The sequence below is a fragment of the Podarcis filfolensis genome, assembly GCF_964270895.1.
Source record: "Podarcis filfolensis genome assembly, chromosome: 11".
NCBI lineage: Eukaryota > Metazoa > Chordata > Lepidosauria > Squamata > Lacertidae > Podarcis > Podarcis filfolensis.
In genome coordinates this window covers 21,369,139-21,391,046 of record NC_139613.1, presented here as the reverse complement: position 1 = coordinate 21,391,046, position 21,908 = coordinate 21,369,139, and the positions used below count along the sequence as shown (strand labels likewise).

The 21,908-nt window shown below is 42.6% G+C and overlaps 2 protein-coding genes across 2 annotated transcripts in view; both read right to left on the bottom strand.

The window, feature by feature from the left end:
• Nucleotides 1-21,480, bottom strand: part of ITGA1 (integrin subunit alpha 1) — a 75,198-nt gene extending 53,718 nt beyond the window's left edge. The window contains exons 1-3 of the mRNA XM_083576022.1: nt 20,782-21,480; nt 2,911-3,031; nt 2,377-2,489 (exon numbers count right to left, since the gene is read on the bottom strand). Coding sequence (XP_083432148.1) covers nt 2,377-2,489; nt 2,911-3,031; nt 20,782-20,842 — 295 coding nt within the window. The 5' untranslated portion in view covers nt 20,843-21,480. The remainder of the gene's footprint in view (nt 1-2,376; nt 2,490-2,910; nt 3,032-20,781) is intronic.
• Nucleotides 9,162-14,573, bottom strand: PELO (pelota mRNA surveillance and ribosome rescue factor). The gene is made up of 2 exons (XM_083576249.1): nt 13,443-14,573; nt 9,162-10,754 (listed from the first exon to the last, which is right to left on the bottom strand). The coding sequence occupies exons 1-2, from the start codon at nt 14,166-14,168 to the stop codon at nt 10,323-10,325; spliced, it is 1,158 nt and encodes a 385-aa protein (XP_083432375.1). The 5' UTR covers nt 14,169-14,573; the 3' UTR covers nt 9,162-10,322.
• Nucleotides 21,481-21,908: the final 428 nt, after the last annotated feature.

The window sequence follows — 21,908 nt, the reverse complement described above, 5'->3', positions numbered from 1 at the left end:
TATGTGGAAACGTGCAAGCAAGACGTTAAATCATGTAGCAGTTTCTCTAAACTAAAACACCCAACCTTTTATATATAAAACACAGTCTTTTTCTGTTCCCCTTCCTCCTCCCTCTTGATTCGGATTCTGATGAACAAGTCAAAGGCCTGGCTCTCATCCCAGAAACTTTGTCTGGGACACTGCTTCACATAGTTTTCTTGATCCTCAAAGAGGATGTCAAAACAGCAATGCAGTGACAGCAGGAGACAAGCATTCACATAAATTACAAATGAGAACAAATCAAACCTTTCCAAGTCCTCTCTTGTAAAACTACTAAATTATTTGATAGGATATTAAAAGATCAGCAGCATTCGTGACAGTTCAATGGGTAGAAAGGTGAAATAGTTATTGGACAAGAAATGTATTAGAATTCACACTGGTCCCCCTATTAGTAAGTTGACTCATGCAGGGACACACTTAAGTACAATTGTATGTTGAAATGGAAAATAACTGTATGAGTACTGCTAGAGGGATAATATGGAAACATCTATTGATTTTGAGCTAAACAAAATCTCTCAGAGCGCCTAACAGGTTAATTATTGACTGTTAATGTATCTCTACTGCTTTGACACAAGGTGTTTAACTTAAGTCACATGAAAAAGACTGAAGTTCAGCCCTATGCATATGTTAATCTGTGAGCATCCATTTTGTGTGAGTCTTTGTTCTCAATCCACGGAAGAGGGTGGTATGCTAATGACATTATCTCCAGGAGAAAACAGCCTCCAGGCTAATGGAATCTGGGATGGAGAGCCAGAGCTTTGATTTCAGCTCTGGATAGAATAAATTCGTATTTCTAAGATGTTCAGCCTGTGCTGGGCCCACATATATTATGCAACTATCTGGCTGTCATATGGGTTGGACTCAACGACATCATACCCAGAGGAGACCCATTGAAATGGACCCCACTTAGTCATGATCATTAAAATTAAGAGTAGGACTTAGTAAGAATTAGTTGATTGGCACCCCATGTTTTGGCGGGAGCAGTCTGAAAGCATAGTAAGCAATCTGCCTTTTGAGCCTCCACAAGAGTTGATTCAGATTTCACTCTAGAGCCAGGTATGTATAAAGCTGTTAAAAAGTGTTGTTGTTTTTTAAAAAAAACCCAAAACACTTGATCCTGCTTTTATGTATAACGGTGCAGTCATAAAAGTCCTGTGAAGTCAGGACTGTCAACAGCTTTGCAAACGTTCCAGAAAAGAAACAGGCAGCAATTTAATGCATGATTTGAAAACTAAGAGGCCTGCCTGATAGCTAAACGTTTTTCACACTCTGGAAGAAAGGCCAAAGTAGTTAGTATAGAATGGTGCAGCAGGACTGTCAACAGGGTACAGAGCATATTACACTTCTATGCAAAGATCTGCATTGGCTGAGCAAGGTGTTACTATTTGTATATAAACCCCTTAACAGCTTAGGACTAGTTTACTTAAAAGATCGCCTTACACCATACGTACCCACTGGACTGATCTGATATGTTGAAGTGGCACTTTTACAACTTCCATATAATATTCTTTCTGCACTTGCAGGGAATCAATCTTTTAGTATGGTGTCACCTATGCTGTGGAACTCCCTGCCCGTTAGTATTAAGCGAGAACTTTCACTGTTCTGTTTTCACTGAACCTCATCAGGATTCTGCAAAAACTGAAACTAAACTTTGCCAAAGTGCTTCTCCCAGCTGCCCGCGAGATGTAAGGGGAACACACAAGCCCAAAGCTTTGCTCAGGCTTGTTTCAGCAGTTGTGTGCAGTATTAAGCCAAGGTTTAGCATGTTGTTTACAGTAACAAAAGGAGGGATCTAACAAAGGGAGAGCAAAATGCACGAACCACAAAATATCTTGTTTATATTGTGTGTGTCTCATAGAGTCTAGTTCAAGGCCTGCTTATTTTTCTCCACACTATTGCATTCAGGTGCTTGACTGTAAGGAGGCGCATTAGTTTTAAGACTGCAGCAACATGGAGATGTTCCTCTGTGATCTCAGCTGCATTTATCCCCAAGCTACCCCATTCCACAAATTGCTCTGGTTCGTCCCATATACTGCCTTGCTTTGTACTTTTTCACAATGTCAGGTAATCTGCATGCATATGGGAAAATTACAAGGTGCAAACTGGCCTTAAAAACAAACATGGGCCTGCATGAGAGAAGAAACATTCACATCATATTTTACATGTAGTGATGCACATGAGAATATTTTTCCATGGATAAATATAGATCGAGGAAGAATGCCATACGTGACACAACCCTGCGATGATGCAGAGAATTACAAAGAAAATACAGACAAGGTCTTAAACATTCCTATGTTGGATCTACTCCAAATTTCTGCCAGCCACTTACATTCTTACCTGGTAAGTTTAGTTTTACACATGGCAAACCATGGCCCTGCCCCACAGGGCATTTGTAGACATCACCTGTTTTCTTCTGAGGTTGGCCAGCTAAAGGAGAACCAATAAGCACCCTGAAAAAACCAAAATAGAGCCTGTCATCTTTTCAATATAGCAGGTAATTTTACTGTTGTTCCCTATAAAGCAGGAACAGGGAGTCCGTGGTCTTGAAGATATTTCTGGACTACAACTCCTTAGCTTTCTATATATATATTGTGTCACAATGGAAGTAATTTTAAAGTAATTTTAAATATTTTAATATGTGTGGGGCTTTTGTTTTACGTTTACATACTGTTAACAGCTCTGGTTTTGCTCAGATGAAGAACAGTGTATAAATAGGTTAAATAAAATAAAATAAATGTGATCAGTTGCACAGAACAAATAATATGCAGAGCTAAGTTCCCAGAGTAAAACATAGGTGAGAAAGGTTTATGTTTATGTATGTGTGTGTATGTTTTTCTGGCAGGGGAAGAATCCCAAAAAACCAAAACTTACCATTTTCCTTCTTCATTTTCAAACTGTTGAACAGTGTATCCAAACATATCTTCCACTGGGCCACTGAAGGTCATTGTATCTTTCACATCAACATTGAACGACAGAACCAGATGCAGCAGCACTGTGTAAAAGAAAAGAAAAATGTAGGGGAAAGAATATGAATCACCGTGACTCCACTGTTGGGGTCAATGCCTGAACACCAGTTCCTGGGAATTACAAGTAGAGAGGGGGCTGTTGTGCTCATGTCCTGCTTGGCGGCTTCCCACAGTCATCGTAGTCACAGCTGGCCACTATGAGAGCAGGATATGGAACTAGATGACACATGGTGTGTTCAGTGTATGTGCAAATGTGATTACTCTGCCTTTGTGACAGCCTATGGCCAGTTCTATCGAGTGGCTAGACCAGGGCAGTCCAACATTGCATACCAAGTGGGCCGCAAGAGTATTTCAACATGGAACCTGTGGGCTGCACACTGCCTTGTCGTGTCAGAAGGGGGGAAGCGAGTCCAAAATTTGGTGTCCGCACCAACCTTCATGCTGTCTTCCCAAAGCTGGCTAAGTGAGGTCACTGGGTTTTGGGAAGGCGTGAGGCTCATGTCTGAGCCCTATAACTTTTCTACCTCCTTCTCAAAGCTGGGAAAGCACTAACTAGGCTTTGGAAAGGAAGATGAAGGACTTTAGGACTGTCAGAGCCCTTACATCGCTTTCCCAAAGCCCAGCGCTTCATTTACCGAGTGGGAAAACAGCATGAGGCTGGGGCGGGGAGGGGCTTGATGGGAGAAGCTCAGCATCATAGGTTTCCAAGGATTGATCCAAGTGGAACAAAGTAAGACCACACTGCCTAACATGGTGTTTTATCTAAACAACAGACTCTGTTCTTCAGTGGCTACCTTCCTCAACCTGGTGCCCTCCAGATGTTTTGCACGGCAACTCTTACAATCTTCAAATGATGGCCTTGCTGATTAAAGAAGAAGAGTTTGGATTTGATATCCCGCTTTATCACTACCGGAAGGAGTCTCAAAGCAGCTAACATTCTCCTTCCCCTTCCTTCCCCACAACAAACACTCTGTGAGGTGAGTCGGGCTGAAGCACTTCAAAGAAGTGTGACTGGCCCAAGGTCACCCAGCAGCTGCATGTGGAGGAGCGGAGACGCGGACCCGGTTCACCATATTACGAGTCTATCGCTCTTAACCACAATACCACACTGGTTCTCTGGGGTTGTAGTGCAAAACTTCTAGAGGACTACAGGATCTTCAAGTAAAGGCTAAGAGTCAAAGGGCCCTGTCTTATGTAAGCCAAAATAAAATGAAGAAGAGATGCAAAAGGAGTATGATCACGTTTATTTTGCTCCTCCCTCTACTTTTAATGGGCCTTGTAATGAAGGTGTTTCTTGTAGGTTATATTTTCTGGAGAAGAAGAGTGCATCTCATAAAAAGTTGTTGATAATTAAGTGATGCTAGGATTCACAATGCATTTTATGAGGCCATGATCAAGCTTTCCAGTGCCTTTTACAGTAGTTGAAGTCGATAAAAAGAACAGAATTATTGCTTGTAAAAGTCTCGTTGCTTCCATTAGTGCTCTTATGATCCCCAGAAAATAGCAAAAAAGTAGTTTTAAAATTTAATGTCAGTAAAGGAGAGAGGAAGAGACGTTTTGTTGGCTCTGCTCTTTTGACCAATAAATAAAAGGAAAATGAATCACACTGCTGTGTTATTTACTGTATTCTCTAACAAAATACTTTCAGGTGGCAGCCCGCTAGAAGGCTGTAGAAGTAAAAACCCGAATGCAAAGAAAACTATTGTCATTAGAGAGAAAAAGCCACTAAAAAAGTGAAGTCTCTTGTTGTTACTTATATATTATTGCCAACTAATTTTCCCCAAGCACCAATGCTTATGCAGCCAAAACAAGATGGAAGCATCGGCAAATTTGGGGTATTCTTAAGGTGTTCAGAAATACACACATATATACTGGAAGAAATCCCCTTGGGGTAGAGCTCCCAAAACAGCTGCATAAGAACTTAATGGCATGAGATGTTGAGACACCACATGGGGAACTGTCAAAAGGGTGAGAGGAGGCAATGGATTTGAGCAACCTGAAGGGCAAAGACCATGATATAAAAAAGGGGGAGGAACCTATCTCCATGCCTGGGTACGCAATTTCCTGCTTCATACTGAAAAACTATTGTTCCCAGGGATAAAAGATAGGGCTGTCTGCAATTGTCAGCTGGGCAACAGTGTGTCCACTCAGGGACATTTGCAGGATTTTTATTTTTTAGCAACAGTAATGAATTGGTCCAGTGTTGTTTGCACTAGCTCGATGCAACTACCGTATTTTTCGCTCTACAGGACACACTTTTTCTCCTCCAAAAATCAAGGGGAAATGTGTGTGCGTCCTATGGAGCGAATGCAGGCTCCTTGGCTTCAGCGATAGCAACGCAAAGCCTCCGAAGCGCAGAGGGAGCGCTCCCTCCGCGCTCCGGAGGCTTCGCGTTGCTTTTGCTGAAGCCTGGAGAGGGACAGGGGTCGGTGCACACCAACCCCTCTCGCTCTCCAGGCTTCAGGGATAGCCACCTGAAGCCTCTGGAGCGCAGCGGGAACTTGTGCTGCGCTCCGAAGGCTTCGGGTACCTTTTGCTGAAGCCGGGAGAGCAAGACTCTCCTGGCTTCAGCAGAGAGGGAGAGCTGCGCAGCGCCCCTTCAGTGAAGCGGGAGGAGAAATGGAAGGGGCTCCGTTTCTCCTGCTGCTTCGCTGAAGGGGCGCTGAGCAGACAGGGGGAGATTCCCCCCCCCCGTTCTCGCCCAACTATGGTCTGGTGCGTCCTATAGAGCAAAAAATACGGTACTCAGTTGCAAACAGGACATTTCCTAGCCCTACCTGGAAATGCTAGGGATTGAACCTAGGACTTTGTGCATGTGTAACAGATATTGTACTACTGAGCTCTGGCCTTCTCTTGTACACTAAATCTACTCCTCCATTGTTACACCTGGCATCCAGACATCTGAACACTGAAACCATTAATTCTTTCGTTGACTTCTTCCAGTCCCTAACTGAACCACTGATACAATCAACTTCACAGCACACTGCAGTTCCCGGGGGGATGCTCAACTTGCAAGAATAATGCAACATCAAGCATTTCTGGGTTGTCACATATTACTCTAACCCCGGCTTTCCTTCAGCAAAATGTACATCACATACAGAATATGTGCATTTTTCAGAGCTCTTGTAACCCCCACTGTGGCGATCACACAGGGTCCCCAGACGTTTAACGGTCTATTGATCCCTGTGCCACCACTGTGCTCGCTTCCCTGCTGCCACCAACCAGTTACTCTCTGGTAAAACACTGAGTCCAGTCAGTTGTTAAAAGTGAACCAAAAAACCAAGTTTATTTTACAAACATTAACAAGTTTACGGTTTCTCAGATAATATTCCTGTCAGTATCTTAATTTTAGTTTCTTTACCGGCCTATACCTTCCTAATACCTTCTGACTGATTATCTCAACTGTCTGACTGACTCCTCTTAACAAATTCTCTCTCTCACGCCAGACTAGCCCAAGCCATAGACTTATCTTCTCTGCCTCTTCTAACTCCAGACTGTCTTCTCTACCACCCTAACTCTAACTCCTCCAAAAACCCTCTGTGCTTAAACCTTATAGCTGTTAACTCTGCCCCATGGGGTTCCCATTGGTTAGTCATTTTACAATAAGTTAACCCTTTCCTTATGAACCCAGTATGACGTCACACACCTAGGAGGGCAAACGCCACACCCACTCTCTCAAAATGCTGCAACTGAAATTCATATGGCAATTAATTTCATTTGTGACTAAACACCAGTATTTCAGATAAAACCTTATACAAATCTTTCCGTTTTCTAGCTCAGAATTCAAATCTGCCAATTCCCCCCCCCCAAGACCATAAAAGAACTTTTGTTTAAGCTTCTCTGCCTTAATCTTTAACCTTTGCAGAATAATAAACTAAGATTCTGGAGAATTTCCAGTAAACTATACAAAAGAATTAGAATGCTGTTTGTAAAAAAGTAGACAACTGTCTACGAGAGCAAAACAGAGCCGAGGATCTTGCAGATGACTCAGATTTCATAATTAACAGTTGTTCAGATCCAACACTAGGCTTTGTTCAAATACAGCAAATAATGGGAATTCAAACCCAGGGCACCTTAATTCTAATTCATCTCAACCTAAGAGTCTGTTGCATAAACCCAGTGGCCTGTGTAGTACAGCCTCCTATCTTCACAGTTACTGAACGGATGCCTGTGGCAAACCTGCAGGCAGAAACAGAGCACAAGCGCACTCTCCCCTCCTGTGGTGTCAAGCAGCTGGTAAAAGGCACTAGGTCATACTGCCTTGGCCTACAGTTAATTGAGTCCATTTTCTTGAGCTCTTTTGCCCCCCACAAAAAAAGTCTCCCAGTTTTCTCAGCTTGGGAAAAGATACAAAGCCTTGATTTAGTACATTTATCAGTTTAACAAAGCATTGGTGAGCAGTGAGAAGTGCAAATAACAGTATAAGCCAGTGAAGAAAGCTTTTCTGCAATGAAGTTAGCTGAATATTCACCAGTCTCTTGACCTATACCAGCCTTCCCCAACCTGTGGCCCTCCAAATGTTTTGGACCAAAACTCCTATCAGGTCCAACCAGGATGGTCAATAGTCAAGGATGATGGAAGGCATGAAGGTGATGGACACTGTATGACAGAGCTGTTAAAAGTATATAAAGGTTGGGAGGAGCAGAGAAAAATTATGAGACATCGCCTTGAGCTCCTTAAAAGCAAGGTGGTCAAGTGCAATAAATAAGGGAAGGAACTATCTGAAAAACTGTTTTGAGAAACTGATACAAGTATACGCCTCAACAATAAATGGATAACTATCAAAGAGATAAAGCGGAGGTTAAGGGCAGTTATCTAACAGTGCTTTTGCAAAATAAAAAAATATCAATCATAAATTTAAGCCATGCAAGGGTTCCTTCCATGGAGACCACTCTCCCTCCTGTGTGCATTGGATTGTGGCCTACATCACCTTCCACATATCCAACTACTTGCAGCAAATAAGTTTTAATAAATACGGAATACTTCAAAGAATGTATACATCAAAGAATAAATGCACCAGAGTATAAATTCATTAAGGATTTCCTCAACGACAGGTTATTAAATTAAAAGGACCACAAAAAGCAGCCTTGTTAAGTTAGACTTTTTCTTAACCCAATGCTATTTCCCCAAAAATCAAAGTAAAAAAGATTTGGGAATATTTAGCAAATACCTGTTTTGCACAAAATGTTAGGAAGATATTTTGCATACTGTTTTTATTCCTTCTAGCAGTATCTCAACTATCTTGTCACGTTAACGCAACTAGCATAGCTTGCATGTGGTCTTGCATTCACAGATATTTCATTTAAAATACTAGTATGTTTGTTAATTGATCATTAACTGCAATAACATCCACAAGTTATAGGAATCAACTATGTCAAATTCAGAGTAGGCCCACTGAAATCAGTAGTTATGACTAACTTAAGACCTCAGTAATTGCTAAGTAATATAAATAATATAGCTAAATACAAATATCATGGACCTGGCACAGCAACATCCTTCTTTATAATCTAGCCCAGTCTTTACCAAAGTGAGGCTGGGTGGGGCTAATGGAAGTTGTAATCCCAAACATCTGGAAAGTGCCAAGTTGGTGAAAACTCACCTAGCACAAGGCAAACATTGTTCTAGTCCAAAGAGGCTACCTGTGTGTTGTAAAAGTTTTCATCTCTCATAAAAAACACTAATTAGTCCTTGAAAGTACTGAATACTGTAGGAATATTGAAATGAACCCAGTTTAGAGAGGGAAATGGCTATCTGTATTCCTCTGGTGGTCTTAGGTCTAGAGTTCAAGTAAAGAGACTATAATCCCAAATCCAGAAGATTAGACACACACGTTAAATTTTGGGATTGCAGAATCTAATCCCACAAGGAGGAGAAAATATTCCTGAATAACAGCCCAATCTTATATATGTTGACTTGAAAGTAAACCCACAGAGTTCAATGGAACTTATCTTTAGAGAAAGGTGCCTAGAACTGAGGCCTTAGATCAGCAGACTGCACACTGGGAACAAAGACTTGGTTCCCCCAACCCAACCACCTCCCAGCTCATTCTTCCACTGATTTTGTTTAGCTGTTCACTTATTGAATCCGTGCTTACTTCCTAATAAAATAAACTAATAGGACACATGAGCAAGACTAGTAAAATCCTCACAAAATAAGTTTGTTGCCAACATTTTATTAAAACATGTTTTAGCTTTTTAGTGATTACGCTATTCTATGAAAACTGCCTTTTATGATCTAGGTGGCCATGAGAAATGTGCCATTGTTATGATTAACCGAGTAACAACAGTATTTAATAAAATATGGGTAGGCCACACATGACCCACTTTACGCATTAACAGTATCCATGGAGTTCTGCTTAAAATTCTTTTTTTAATAAATCAAGTATTATTTTTGCTTTTCATTTTCTAAAATAGTTATTTGTTGAAACTAAAATTCTCAATTCAACAACGGAGTAAATCAATGGCCATGTTGGCATGATCAAATCACAACTTAATAAGCAATATATACTCAAGCATCATGCACCCATATCCAGCCCCTTTGCTCCCACTTCACTTCTCTGTTCATGTAAGTTAGGAAACAAGACTGGAATCCAGTTACCCATACCTTCCTGTTACTTGAATCTATAATTAATGGCTTCCAAACCATTTTAAATTGTGGCTTTGTATACTGGCTTCTTTGGACGCTATTAACCTTTGTTTTGTCACTCATGTGAAGAAAGGAATAAAACTGCTACATGTGAGTGCCTGTAGCTTGTGCCCATCTCAGTGGTAAGTTGAAAGGATTGTGCAAAATCAGCCACAATCTTTCAGACACAATAAAACACAATTACACTTACAGTATGTCACACCATCTCAACTTAATAAACACTTCAACAACAATCAGTTATAAAATCCTAGCATTTAAACAAGTTCCCATGATAACGGGGGGGGGGGGGAGTGGGGAGAAACTTTCTTGTGTGTGCAAAACACAGAAAATACTTAAGAAAAACATTATCTTCTTTCATGGTTTCAGTTTATTGGTTTTCCACATGTTCCACAAAGCACCAGCAATGTTTTCCAATTAGTTATGTCAGTCCAGTTTTGCTAAGAGAGAACTATCATAATCATTACCACTCACACAAGGAAAATGTATAAATATGCAATATTCTAGAGCAGCACACTAAATGCTCACCTTACCAGTCACTTAAAAAAATAGTGTTCCCATTGTTTTTTATTTTTGGTAAGGCATGGTACAGAAGCATAAAATATCTGGGACAAAGACACCCCCTTCCCTGCTGAAGCAGTCATTACATGAGAAGGGTGAATGAGTACACCATCATCAATCTTCTTCAGAACTGGAATCTTCTTCCTGATCAGAGAGCTCAGCAACAGGAAAACGCAGAATGGCAGCCACACCTGTTAGTTGCCCAAGCTGTTCCCCAGACACATGAAGACTGGAGAAGATGCGAACAGTGCCCATGTTGTCACGCACACTATCAACTAGCCGGACATAACGACTGCGTGCAGCCACATCCTGATGCCTAAAAAGTTCATCACTGATCAATAAGGTATCAATAGCCATGGCTTCATTGGCTTTTTCCACATGCTTGAGACCATAAAAAGCCCGGTCAGGCTCATGTTGTAGCATCTTGTAGAAATCATCTAAGGCTTTGACTTCACCAGCTGCTTTGGTATCAGCAAGTCGACTAGTCACAGCTGGGTCACACAGAGCTTCTTTTAATGCATATTTATGTCCAGAGGAAGAGTGTACCTAGAACAAAAAAAGAAAGAAAGAAAAGAAACAACTTTGATAATGACTTTTATTATTTTATTTCTCTTGAAAACTGAATTCCTTAAATTTGAGTTGTTTTCAGGTCAGGTAAAGATTCTCAAATGCAAAAGCCCCTGAAGTTACAGAATTGTCTGTTGTGGTGAGACATGATGACTGACGATAATGATAACTATTTATATCATTCAAGGAAGTTTTTATGTTCAGTTACTGGAAAGTTGTGAGATTACATCCTACCATTTGTAACTATGCCCTATGCTTAGTTTTGCTCGATACGTTAAAAACAACAGTGCTACCGGTGACTTCCTGCTACAAATAAGGCTTTTTGCACAAATTTCAGTGACGCACATACCACATAGAGTAAGGGTTGAGAATGCATGGCCCTTCAGATGTTGCCAGACTACACCTCCCATCACAAGCTAACCACTGGCAATGCTGGTAGTTTAACAATATCTGAAACGTGGCAGGTTCTCCAACACTGTTGCAGAGCATTTCACTTTTTACAACCATCAGAAGGACTGCCATGTTAAGCATCCTTACTAGTTTTAAGTCTAATTGAACTTAGGATAACTTTTGTGTAAACATATGTAGGATCATACACTACTTCACAAACTTTATGGCCTGCTAAGAAGAGTTCTTAATCACATCCGCCATATTAAGTGCAAGTAGCACAATAGGACACAGTTTCATTAGCATGAGAATTTGCCTGAAAAAGCTCAAACATTTCATGTTCATGCAGGCATTTTTAAAATATAGAATAAAAAACTGGTATTTAATATTGCCACTCTCCTTTCACATATATAGTTAAAGAATCTTAAATTTTGGGAAGGTTTCATTGGCATTTGAAGCATGCTTGCACCTTTCCTTTCCAAAAGCTACATGCAGTTAGAAGTAAAGTTAAATAATACTTCTGATGGATTTACATACAACCCACCAGATTTAAGTTCTTTTCGTTGAGCAGTATTTATTCAGCCATGCTTTAAAGCTGTTTTAAACTTATTACTTCTTATATCAAAAGTTTCAGCTCAGTCATGTATGCCTAAAGGTAAAGGTAAAGGTACCCCTGTCTGTACGGGCCAGTCTTGACAGACTCTAGGGTTGTGCGCTCATCTCACTCTAGAGGCCGGGAGCCAGCGCTGTCCGCAGACACTTCCGGGTCACGTGGCCAGCGTGACGAAGCTGCTCTGGTGAACCGGCACCAGAGCAGCACGTGGAAATGCCGTTTACCTTCCCGCTAGTAAGCGGTCCCTATTTATCTACTTGCACCCGGGGGTGCTTTTGAACTGCTAGGTTGGCAGGCGCTGGGACCGAACGATGGGAGCGCACCCCGCCGCGGGGATTCGAACCGCCGACCATGCGATCGGCAAGTCCTAGGCGCTGAGGTTTTACCCACAGCGCCACCCGCCACCCCATGTATGCCTACAAGTACATTAATTTCCAGAGGACCGTGCATATAGTTTCAAAGATACTAAGTTTACCAAGTACAATACTGCATAGCAGAAATTAATAAATCTGAGCAATCTAATAATGCAATGCAACTTATATTAGCATGCATAAATATTACAGATTTATATATCAAATAAATACTGAAGAGGGGTCTCCTTACATCATTCATGACAGGGCTTTAGGCACAAACTGATTTTCTGGTTCTTTCAGTCAATGTACACTAAATACAAGTTCCAAGGGAACTAGCATCAAAAAAGGGAAAGGTCTGGAGAAGTGATTATCAGTGCAATCTTACACATGTCAACTGAGAAAGTAAGTCTCAGTAAGGTCAATGGTGTTTATCCCCAGGTAAAGGGACACAGGACTGCAACCAAAGTAACAAGATGAGATTGTATTAGACTGGCATCTGAAACTGATGTATATTAGCCGATTAAACATGCTTTTTTCATAAAGAAGTTCCACTAAAGCCAGTCAACTTACCTAAAAGTAACCATGTTTAGGGCTGAAGCCTTCAGAGGAAGGGATTCAAAGCATCAGCCTTACAGATACTTATCCCAAGTGGATGGGAAGCAAGCCTTCAAAGGACCTTAAGTCCCATTTATCTTGACAGGTCTACTTTAAATCTAATTGCCCAATCTAATGCATGTCTGTTCAGAAGTGAGCCCCATTAAATCAATGGTACTTACTCCCAGATAAGGCCTGCATCCACATCCAACCCACAGCATTGAACTTGGGATGCCCAAGTTGGCTGAATAAGCATTTGTGAAAAGATTTAGATCCTATCTTTAAAAGACATTTGAAGGCAGCCCTGTTAAGGGAAGTTTTTAATATTTAATGCTGTGCTGTTTTTAACACTTGATTGGGAGCCCCCCCAGAATGGCTGGGTAAACTCAGCCAGATGGGCGGGGTATAAATAAATTATTATTATTATTATTATTATTATTATTATTATTATTACCGTTACTTAATACAAGTGAACATTATAGGATGGCCATAAATGTACTTTGAACATCTTTTCCTCTGCTGTCTTAAATGCATTCACCTATGTAGACACGTGCTGATATTTTGCATGCTCTGGCAAACCACGTTTGCACACGATATATATATATATATATATATATATATATATATATATATATATATATATATATAAATCCATTCCACTATCAAATAACGATCACCCCTCCCTTGAACTTAAACTGAGCACGCTGCCTTGAACTTTACCTGCAAAAACTTGGAGCGGTTCTCCAGCAACAGCTTGTTGTCCGTCTTCACAGCCTGCTGGAACATGTAATCGCAGAACTGCTCCCTCACGAAGCCCGGGCTGGCCACCAGCACGCACTTGACCACGTCGAAGTTGATGTGGCGCTGGATGGCCTGCGCCACCTGCTCGTAGAACCTCTCGAGCGCCCGGTCGTGCTGCGCGCAGCTGCCCTTCCGCTTCCGAGGGATGTTCACCTCCACCTTGGCGCGAGTCAGGGTCATGCTGGGCGTCACCAGGCAGACGTGCGCCAGCCCTTCCTGCATCACCACGGCCGCCACGTCGGCGCTCCAGGCCGGGTCGCAGGCCTGCTCGATCCTGTCGAGGACCACGCTGTCCCACTGCTTCTTGGCCAGCGTGAACTGGCGGTTGGGCTCCAGCTCGATGGTGTGGTAGGCGCCCATCTTGACGTACTCGTTCTCCTGGATGTTGGTGCCTTTGACGCGCAGCTGGCAAGCCTGCGAGTCGAAGTCGATGGTCTCCACGCACAGCGTCAGGGTGGTGCGCACCCGGTTGCTGCCCACGCTGCCCGTGGCCGACTCCGTCTGCACCTTGCGGATGGTGGAGGCCCGCAGGCTGTCCCCGACCTGAAGCAGGTTGTAGGCGTGCCACATGTCCTCGGCCTCCTCGGGGATGAGCGTCACCTGCCCGGCGTTGTCCTTCTCGATGTCTTTCCGCACCAGCTTCATCCTGCCGGCGCCTCCGGGGGCAGGCGGGCGGCCCTGCCGCACCCGCCGCTCAAGCCCCGGGAAGAGGGAAACACGTCAGGCCGCCGCCTCAGAGGCCTGGTTCCTCTCAGTGAGTGCAAAGGATGAGGGGGGTCAGCTCTTCATGACTGGTCTGCCGAGGGCGAGGCCTCCCGATGCGGCGTGTGAGAGAAATTTCCCCTCAGCGACTCATCCCTTCAGCATCGGCGGCCCAACAGCCGCGCTCCGGCCGCTTCTCCCCTGCGCCTGCGCACCCGCCGGGTCCTGATAGGCCAAGAGTCGGCGGCTTTTCCTCCTCCCCTCCCTCCGAGCACGCGCGTAGGCGTCACTGCGCTCCCGCCGCCTTAGGAGCGCCTGCGCCTTGCTCCTCGCGTCGCGTCATCCGGCAGAGGAAAGTCGCCGGCTGGCAAGGCGGCCGGACGTTCCGCCAGCTGCGCCGCGCGGCGCATGCGTGGAGAAGCCAGCCGGCTCTGCCCGGGAATCGCGGTCGCAGCAGAGTTGGGAGCGGCTCGCTGACTTTGTGCTATACAGCGCATGCGCGTCGTTTGCCCACCGCCGCGCAAATTTCTGGTTTTAATAGTTTAAGAGTGAAATGCGCTCGAGCTGCGTGACACTGCGAGCTTTTGCTCGCCCACAAGGCGAGTGGATCCCGTTACATGCAGTGGAGTTTCTTCTTGCCTCATAATTTCCAGAAAGACTTTGTTTCTGCAATACATACATTCCTGGGAGTAAGCCCTATTCAGTTAGAATTGCTTGCGCGCAAATATGCGCAGGAGAAGCGGGCTGTGACCCCCCTCCCAAAAAGATGATTAAAATAAGGTGATTTTCAGCTGTTCGGCACTTCTCCTAGCATAGCTGGTTCTTAAACCATAGCTGTCAACTTTTCCCTTGCGAGGAATCCTATTCGGAATAAGGGAATTTCCCTTAAAAAAAGGGAAACGTTGACAGCTATGTCGTAAACCCGATTTCAATTTTGGAACTATTGTACATTTCCAGCTCCTGATCTCTTGCTTTAACAGCCCCTGAACAGCAAAACATTTAAATGGAGCTGGTTCAAGTGCCGCTGGATGCTTAAAGACTGGTGTTTAATAAGGGATTGCTGCTGCTCATGCATGCACTTGATGCTAAGTTTGATAGCATCAAACTTAGACCATATTCCCCCTCATCCTTTCTATGGAAAATCCATAAAAACCCCAAAACTGGTTTCCAGTATCCTGTTTGCCATATTTAAATGATCTGTTAACCGCTGGTCTGGAAAAACTGTCTGCATACACACCATTGCATTTAAAGCACATTGCTTCCCCCAAAGAATTGTGGGAATTGTAGTTTACCCACTACAGAGCTACAATTCGCAGCACCCTTAACAAACTACAATTTGGTAGTGGGCAGAAGCCATGTGCCTTAAATGTATGTTATATGCACAGCGGCCGTATGCTTTGCACCATCTTTCCAGTGTGCTCAGATCCTGCTTGTGGGAAGATATAACATTAGTAGGAAACCTGCTGAACCACTGAGGCAGAGCCACTGTTTCTGCATAGTGCCTTGCTTGCCATATAAAGGCAATAGAAACAGCCAGTCTTAAGCATCCTGTGCTATAAATTACCTATATAAATTACTCTGAAAGCCAGAACTGAAGCTCTATGTGAATCTCAGTGTGCTTCCTGACTTGCTTTTTGCTAGTGGGATTCCACGCATAACCGCAAATTCAGGTTGTGCATTTAAAATAGATTTGGGCTCTTGCACAACGGACCCTGTTTTAAAAAAATTAAAAACAGACATTTGCAGCAATGAATGAGATGGGAAAATGCATGGGAAAGTGTGGGAAGACAGGTAGTTGATGCAACATCATATAACCTCCCCACAAACTTTGTGCAAACAAATCAGGATCAGTGCCCAGTAAACAGGTAGTCTACAAGTAACTTCATTCTAACTCTTAGGATGGTGCAGTCAACAATCTGTGATAAAGACTAACTAAATAAGTAATTTTTTTTTTGCAGGACTAGCCCTCCTGTTCAAGATAATAGATTAAGTTTCTGATCTACTTTGTAACCCAGAAAATTGTGGTTGGTGTTTTTTTTTATAAGAAGTGGGTTATGCAGTCTTCAGTTGAAGATGTTCAGTTGACCCTTGTGCAATGTTCAGAAAATGATTAGGAAATACTTTTGCAATAACCTTGGTATATTTATTAGGAAAACCAGCTATGCAAAAGAGGACTCAGTTGAAAACAACAGTCTCAAAATATATTAGTAATTGGTTTCATTGCAAGTCCTTGTTTTTTCAGTTCTAAGAACATTTGAACAGAAAATGATGTGCCTTAATATCTTTTCTTTTTAAAAACAGGTAATAAACAGTGAAGCTATTCCATTGCAGCATATGGCAGCCCCTTTGTTCACCACTTTTTATTATAACTCCTAGTCTGACAAATATTTAAATTGATTGCATTATTTTACAGCTGTAAAGTCAGCCATTTCAAAAGCCATTTTCGTCATTTAGCTTACTTTTTTTTTATAAAAAAAACAGCTTTTAAAGGCAGAATTAGTGGATTGTGTTTTCAAAACAATAATAGTACTGAGGCTTAATATGAAATACTATTGCCATTATTATGGAGATACATCATGATATTATCTCAATTGAAACCCAAACTTGGAAACAATTGCTGGAGGGAGAAATAGCAACAAATTATTAGACTATTCTTTTGTTATACAGTATAGGAATAGAAAATATTTGATAAGTAGCAAATAAGATAGGAAAAGAGCTTGTTGAGAAACAGATGGTCTTATGGTAGAAATTTGTAACATTTTCTGCAGTTCAGCCACCTATACTTCTTAAAACAAGTCTGGGGGTGCAAAGGGGCTCATAATTCTAGGAAGTCAGTGAATGTTATAAATTAATGAATGTCAGAATTTAGCTAAAACTTGGGATATTGAAGGCTTCAGCAATTCTCCTGCAAAGTAGCCTGGCCATACTAGATGAATGCAAGCTGCCAGACAGGTGGCTGAGAGACCATATAACAACAGTTCTAAAAGACTACATTGGCTCCCAGTACGTTTCTGAGCACAATTCAAAGTGTTGGTGCTGACCTTTAAAGGCTTCTGCCCTGTATACCTGAAGGAGCATCTCCACCCCCATTGTTCAGCTCAGAGATCCAGTTATGAAGGCCTTCTGGCAGCTCTCTCATTGCGAGAAGCGAAGTTACAAGAAACCAGGCAGAGGGCCTTCTTGGTTGTGGCGCCCGCCCTGTGGAATGCCCTCCCATCAGATGTCAAAAGAGATAATCATTTATGCAACCTTTCATAGACATCTGAAGGCAGCCCTGTATCGGGAAGCTTTTAATGTCTGATGTATCGTGTGTTTTTTTGTATTCTGTTGGAAGTGGTTAGGGCAACCCATTCAGATGGGTGGGGTACAAGTAATAAATTATGATGGTGATGAAACAATGGTGAGTCATCAACGCATTGAAGAAATAACCCTGGGTCTGTGCAAAATGGGGGTTGCCATTACTGGGTGTGTGTGGTGCCACACAGGAAAAATGTGTCCCTTTTGAAACAGGTTTGGAGAAGGGGAGGGGCCCCTTGGCAAAGGTTCTAGGGAGGGAGAAAGATGGTGCTAGAACTGGAGGCAGAGGGCATGTGGGGCAGAGCCATCTTACCAGGCTGGGTTAGAGGCACAATAATGGTGTACAAAATGCCTTGGACCCCAATGCTATGCTGCTATGGGGAACAAACCCCTCTCGAGATATAATGCTGTGAATTCTCTTCCTCCACCTAGACCCAGGTGGATATAGGTGTAAAATAAATAATACATCTTAAAACACTACCATTTCTGACAGGCCTGAATTCCCAATGGAAATATGAGCCTGGGTAAATGTCTGGAACCCCCTGGAATCTCGCTACTGCTCAGCAAAGATTGGGGGTGGCATGCAACCTCTGTAACAATATGCTATTTCAGTACAGAAAAACACAGATTTTCATCACCTGTAGCTCAGTTCTTCACATGCACAGGGAAAAGGGAAATAAATATTCTGAGAAAGATACCAAGTCGATGAGCCTACGTTAAAAAGAAAGAATTGGAGAACTTTAAATAAAATCCTCAAAAATGCCAAATAGCTGATTTCTACTGGACTATAATTTTGGCCTAATAAAAGACACAATGGGGCTTCTGTATTTGGGATCAGAATTTGGCCTTATGAAAAAAGTTTCATTTATGTCTGCTGTGTACCCTTTCCTGTTCAGTCACATTTGAAAATCTTTAAAGTTCATGTTTATATTTTGCTTAGCATCAGTTCAGAAACTACCATGGCAAGTATGCAGAATTATCCTGCAAATCCTTAACTTTTATATTCTGTTCGGTTTCCAAAAAGGGGAAGGAAAATTGGAAGGCAGTGGCCCTATCAGGCCTATAGCTCAATCCTTAGACATATTTGACCCGCTTACTATGAAGCATTCTTAGATCTGTAATCTTAGCTTCAACTCTTGTTCAGTTAGATGTTGGCAATGGCTATGATGTTGCTGTTGAGCTGATGGTCTGATAAGAGCTGGCTTTTATCAGATTTTGTCTTTCAGTATGATCAACAAGGGTATCTTGCTCTATACTTCCTTTACCCTATATCCATCTCTTACTCAGTATGTTCAAGCTAGATCAGTTTCGGTTCTACATGTAAGGAACGTAAAAACTGAACCCAGGCAAAGCATCAGAAGAGAAAACAAACAAGCAAAAAATTAACCTGAAGGTCAATTCATACTTTTGTTCATCAGTTGAAGCCTGCAGCTTCTTGCGTGTAAGAATGGGACAAGACACCAGCCTAAATTTCTGTATTCACATTATGTTAAACATTATCTGGTAAACAGTTCAGACATCCAGCTTGCAAGTTATCAAGAACTGACGAATCAAGTGATGAGAAGGGCATGGCGTGTGGCACCCCACACTTCTTAGAAGTTCACAATTCTTAGAAATTCTAACTTCCATCCTGTCTTCAACAACGACATAAATGGATACTACAGTGGTACCTTAGGTTACATACGCTTCAGGTTACAGACTCCGCTAACCCAGAAATATTACCTCGGGTTAAGAACTTTGCTTCAGGATGAGAACAGAAATTGTGCTCCGGTGGCGCGGCAGCAGCAGGAGGCCCCATTGGCTAAAGTGGTGCTTCAGGTTAAGAACAGTTACAGGTTAAGAACAGACCTCCAGAACGAATTAAGTACTTAACCCGAGGTACCACTGTATACTGAAGAGGAAAATAACCAACCACCTAAAGCAATAATGGAATATTCCACCCTGTGTTTACTCTCTGCTATCTTCCAGGACCTTGCATGGTATCTAATGACCAGCAATCTATGGACTGACTATATGCTGCTGTACAGCTCCAATACTTCCTTTCAATCAAGTGGCCTACCTTTGTATTTAGATGTTCAGCTCAGAGAGCTCAGAGTAAATTCAACAGTAAATTATTCAACTACTAGTGGCTGGAAGGTGTTGCAGAGCTTGTTGAAAAAGAAATCCAGAAACGGAGTAACAAAACAGTTCATTATCTGTATGAAAAACATCCTTAAACATCGCCACCACTGTGTATAGGAAGGAGAATAGTACCATGCTATAATTTTTGGATGTTATAATAATATGACTTGTGCTGCCATTGCTTGGTAAGCTGGGATCACTATAATCAGGCATTGCTGCAACTGCAGTGCACATTTCCAAAGAACAACCCCCAAAGCAAAGACAAAAAGTTGAAAATTTAAACCACTCATCCCAAAGTTGTCTCATTAAAAATAAATAAAACCAGCCTGTCAAAAGTGAGTTAGAAACTAGAACCAAACATTACAAAAGACACAAGCAACAGAAAATAATATTTTCATTTCCCCTTGGGGTGATTACTATAAGATTTCCTGGCTACTCTCAGCCTTTGTCAATGTGATGTTCCCCTCCCCACTATTTTTTTTTTTTTTTTGCTTCGCCCACATACTTCAGCAAAGCCATCCCTCTGAGACCCACAAAGCATTGAGCAATTGCAATTGTGTTCATTTCCTCTCCCACCCCCACTTCCATTTCCATTTCCTCCCATTCCACCACCCCAAAACAGAAAATGGTTTGTGTCAGGAAAAGCTGAACTCCCCTGAGTCTATGGTGCTCTAAGAAATCCTCGAGAACAGGGAATCCTGAAATGGAAACACCACATGTTTCATTGGCAGTGTTATGCTAAGTAAGAGTAAATCAACTCCCTTATCTCCTGTGCAGTTAAGGGGGCGCAATTTGCTTCACTGTCCAAAATGATTTGCAAAAGTGAAAATCAAGCTTGCACAACAGTACATTTCAACCCGCTCACCCCTTTCCTTGCTTGCCTAGTTCTATGATTCCCACTTTCCTCTTTCTTTGCATCTTTCTGTTTAGTTTTAAGGCTTCTGTCAGCCAAAATCACTGAATCGCTGGTTGTAAAGTTGACTTAAAACTCGGGGTGGGGTGTGTGTGGAATTGGCTGAAAAGCAGACAGACTGAAAGAAGTTGAAATGACGAATTGCTCGATTCTGGGGAAATCCAAAAGCAGAAGGAGAGTTTGGCAGATGCGAAGCCTTCGGAAAGAAGAGAAAGATGTTCTCACCTGTCAGTACCAAGCAGGGGACAGCGACACCTGGAATGCTGCCGCTGGGACAGGAGCCCATGGTTGCAATTGCAAAAGGAACCCGTGCAGGGGGAAAATAAGAAAGAAACGAGGCAACCTTGTTAGCAACAGGGGTTCTCTTGCTCGGCTGCTAACTTCACAGTCCTGTTGCTGCTGCCGCTGCCGCTCTTGCTTCTGGTCCCTTCTCTGCATTAGCAGCAGCAGCAGCGGCAGCCCAGCCAGGCATTTCCTGTTTGTTGTTCAAGCCCTTTAAGTTTCTTTCCCCCTACACATCAAGATGAATTGCACCCCCCTCTCCCCAGCCCCCCTCCCTCTCCTGCTCCAAGTGGGCTCTGAGCCTTTGAAACCCCCACGTGGCTGGATCCCGTAGCTCAGAGACATGTACAAATAAAGTCAGATCTTTAACAGCTCGTGTTTAGGCTGAAGTCGGCAGGCTGCGAAGCAAACCTTAAAGGGACATCTGCATGCTTATAATTAATGGGTGTCTCCAGCTACCAGCCAGCTTCTACCAAATGCTGACAGTGATAAGGCAGGTTTTGGGAACAACCTCTTCTCTCTCCCTCTCTCTCTCCCTCCACCCCCACCTTTCTTCCCAAACCGCGGTCCTAAATAATACTCTCTTCTTTGCAAGACTGCAGAGGTCCCTATTAAGAAGTGTGTGTGTCAAATTCAGATTTCAAGACACTTCCACGCTGAAGCTGCCCTTTGTGGGTCTAATTTTTCCTCCACTTACATCACTCTTTAAATATGTTTCTGTTCTGTATATACAGGGGGTGGCAGTGGCGGAGACTACAAATTCTCTCATGCAATTTGTATTTAAGATTAACACCTACTGCTTATTTGGATCATTCATGTTAGCATAAATTGCTCTACAGGCCTTGTCACATACAGTTTTAAATCTGCAGTCAAGCTGCTATCTTTCAGCCTCAGTTACCCTAGCTGTAAATTGGGAATAACAGAGACAGTTCTCAGAGAGCTATAGTAAGACCAAGTAAAGTGCTATATCATTAATGAAAATTCTAGTCTCCTGTTTGGTGACTATCCCACCCCCACCCCCCATGACAGCCCATATATTCTGAATTGTTCAGTGACCAGCAATGTTCAAT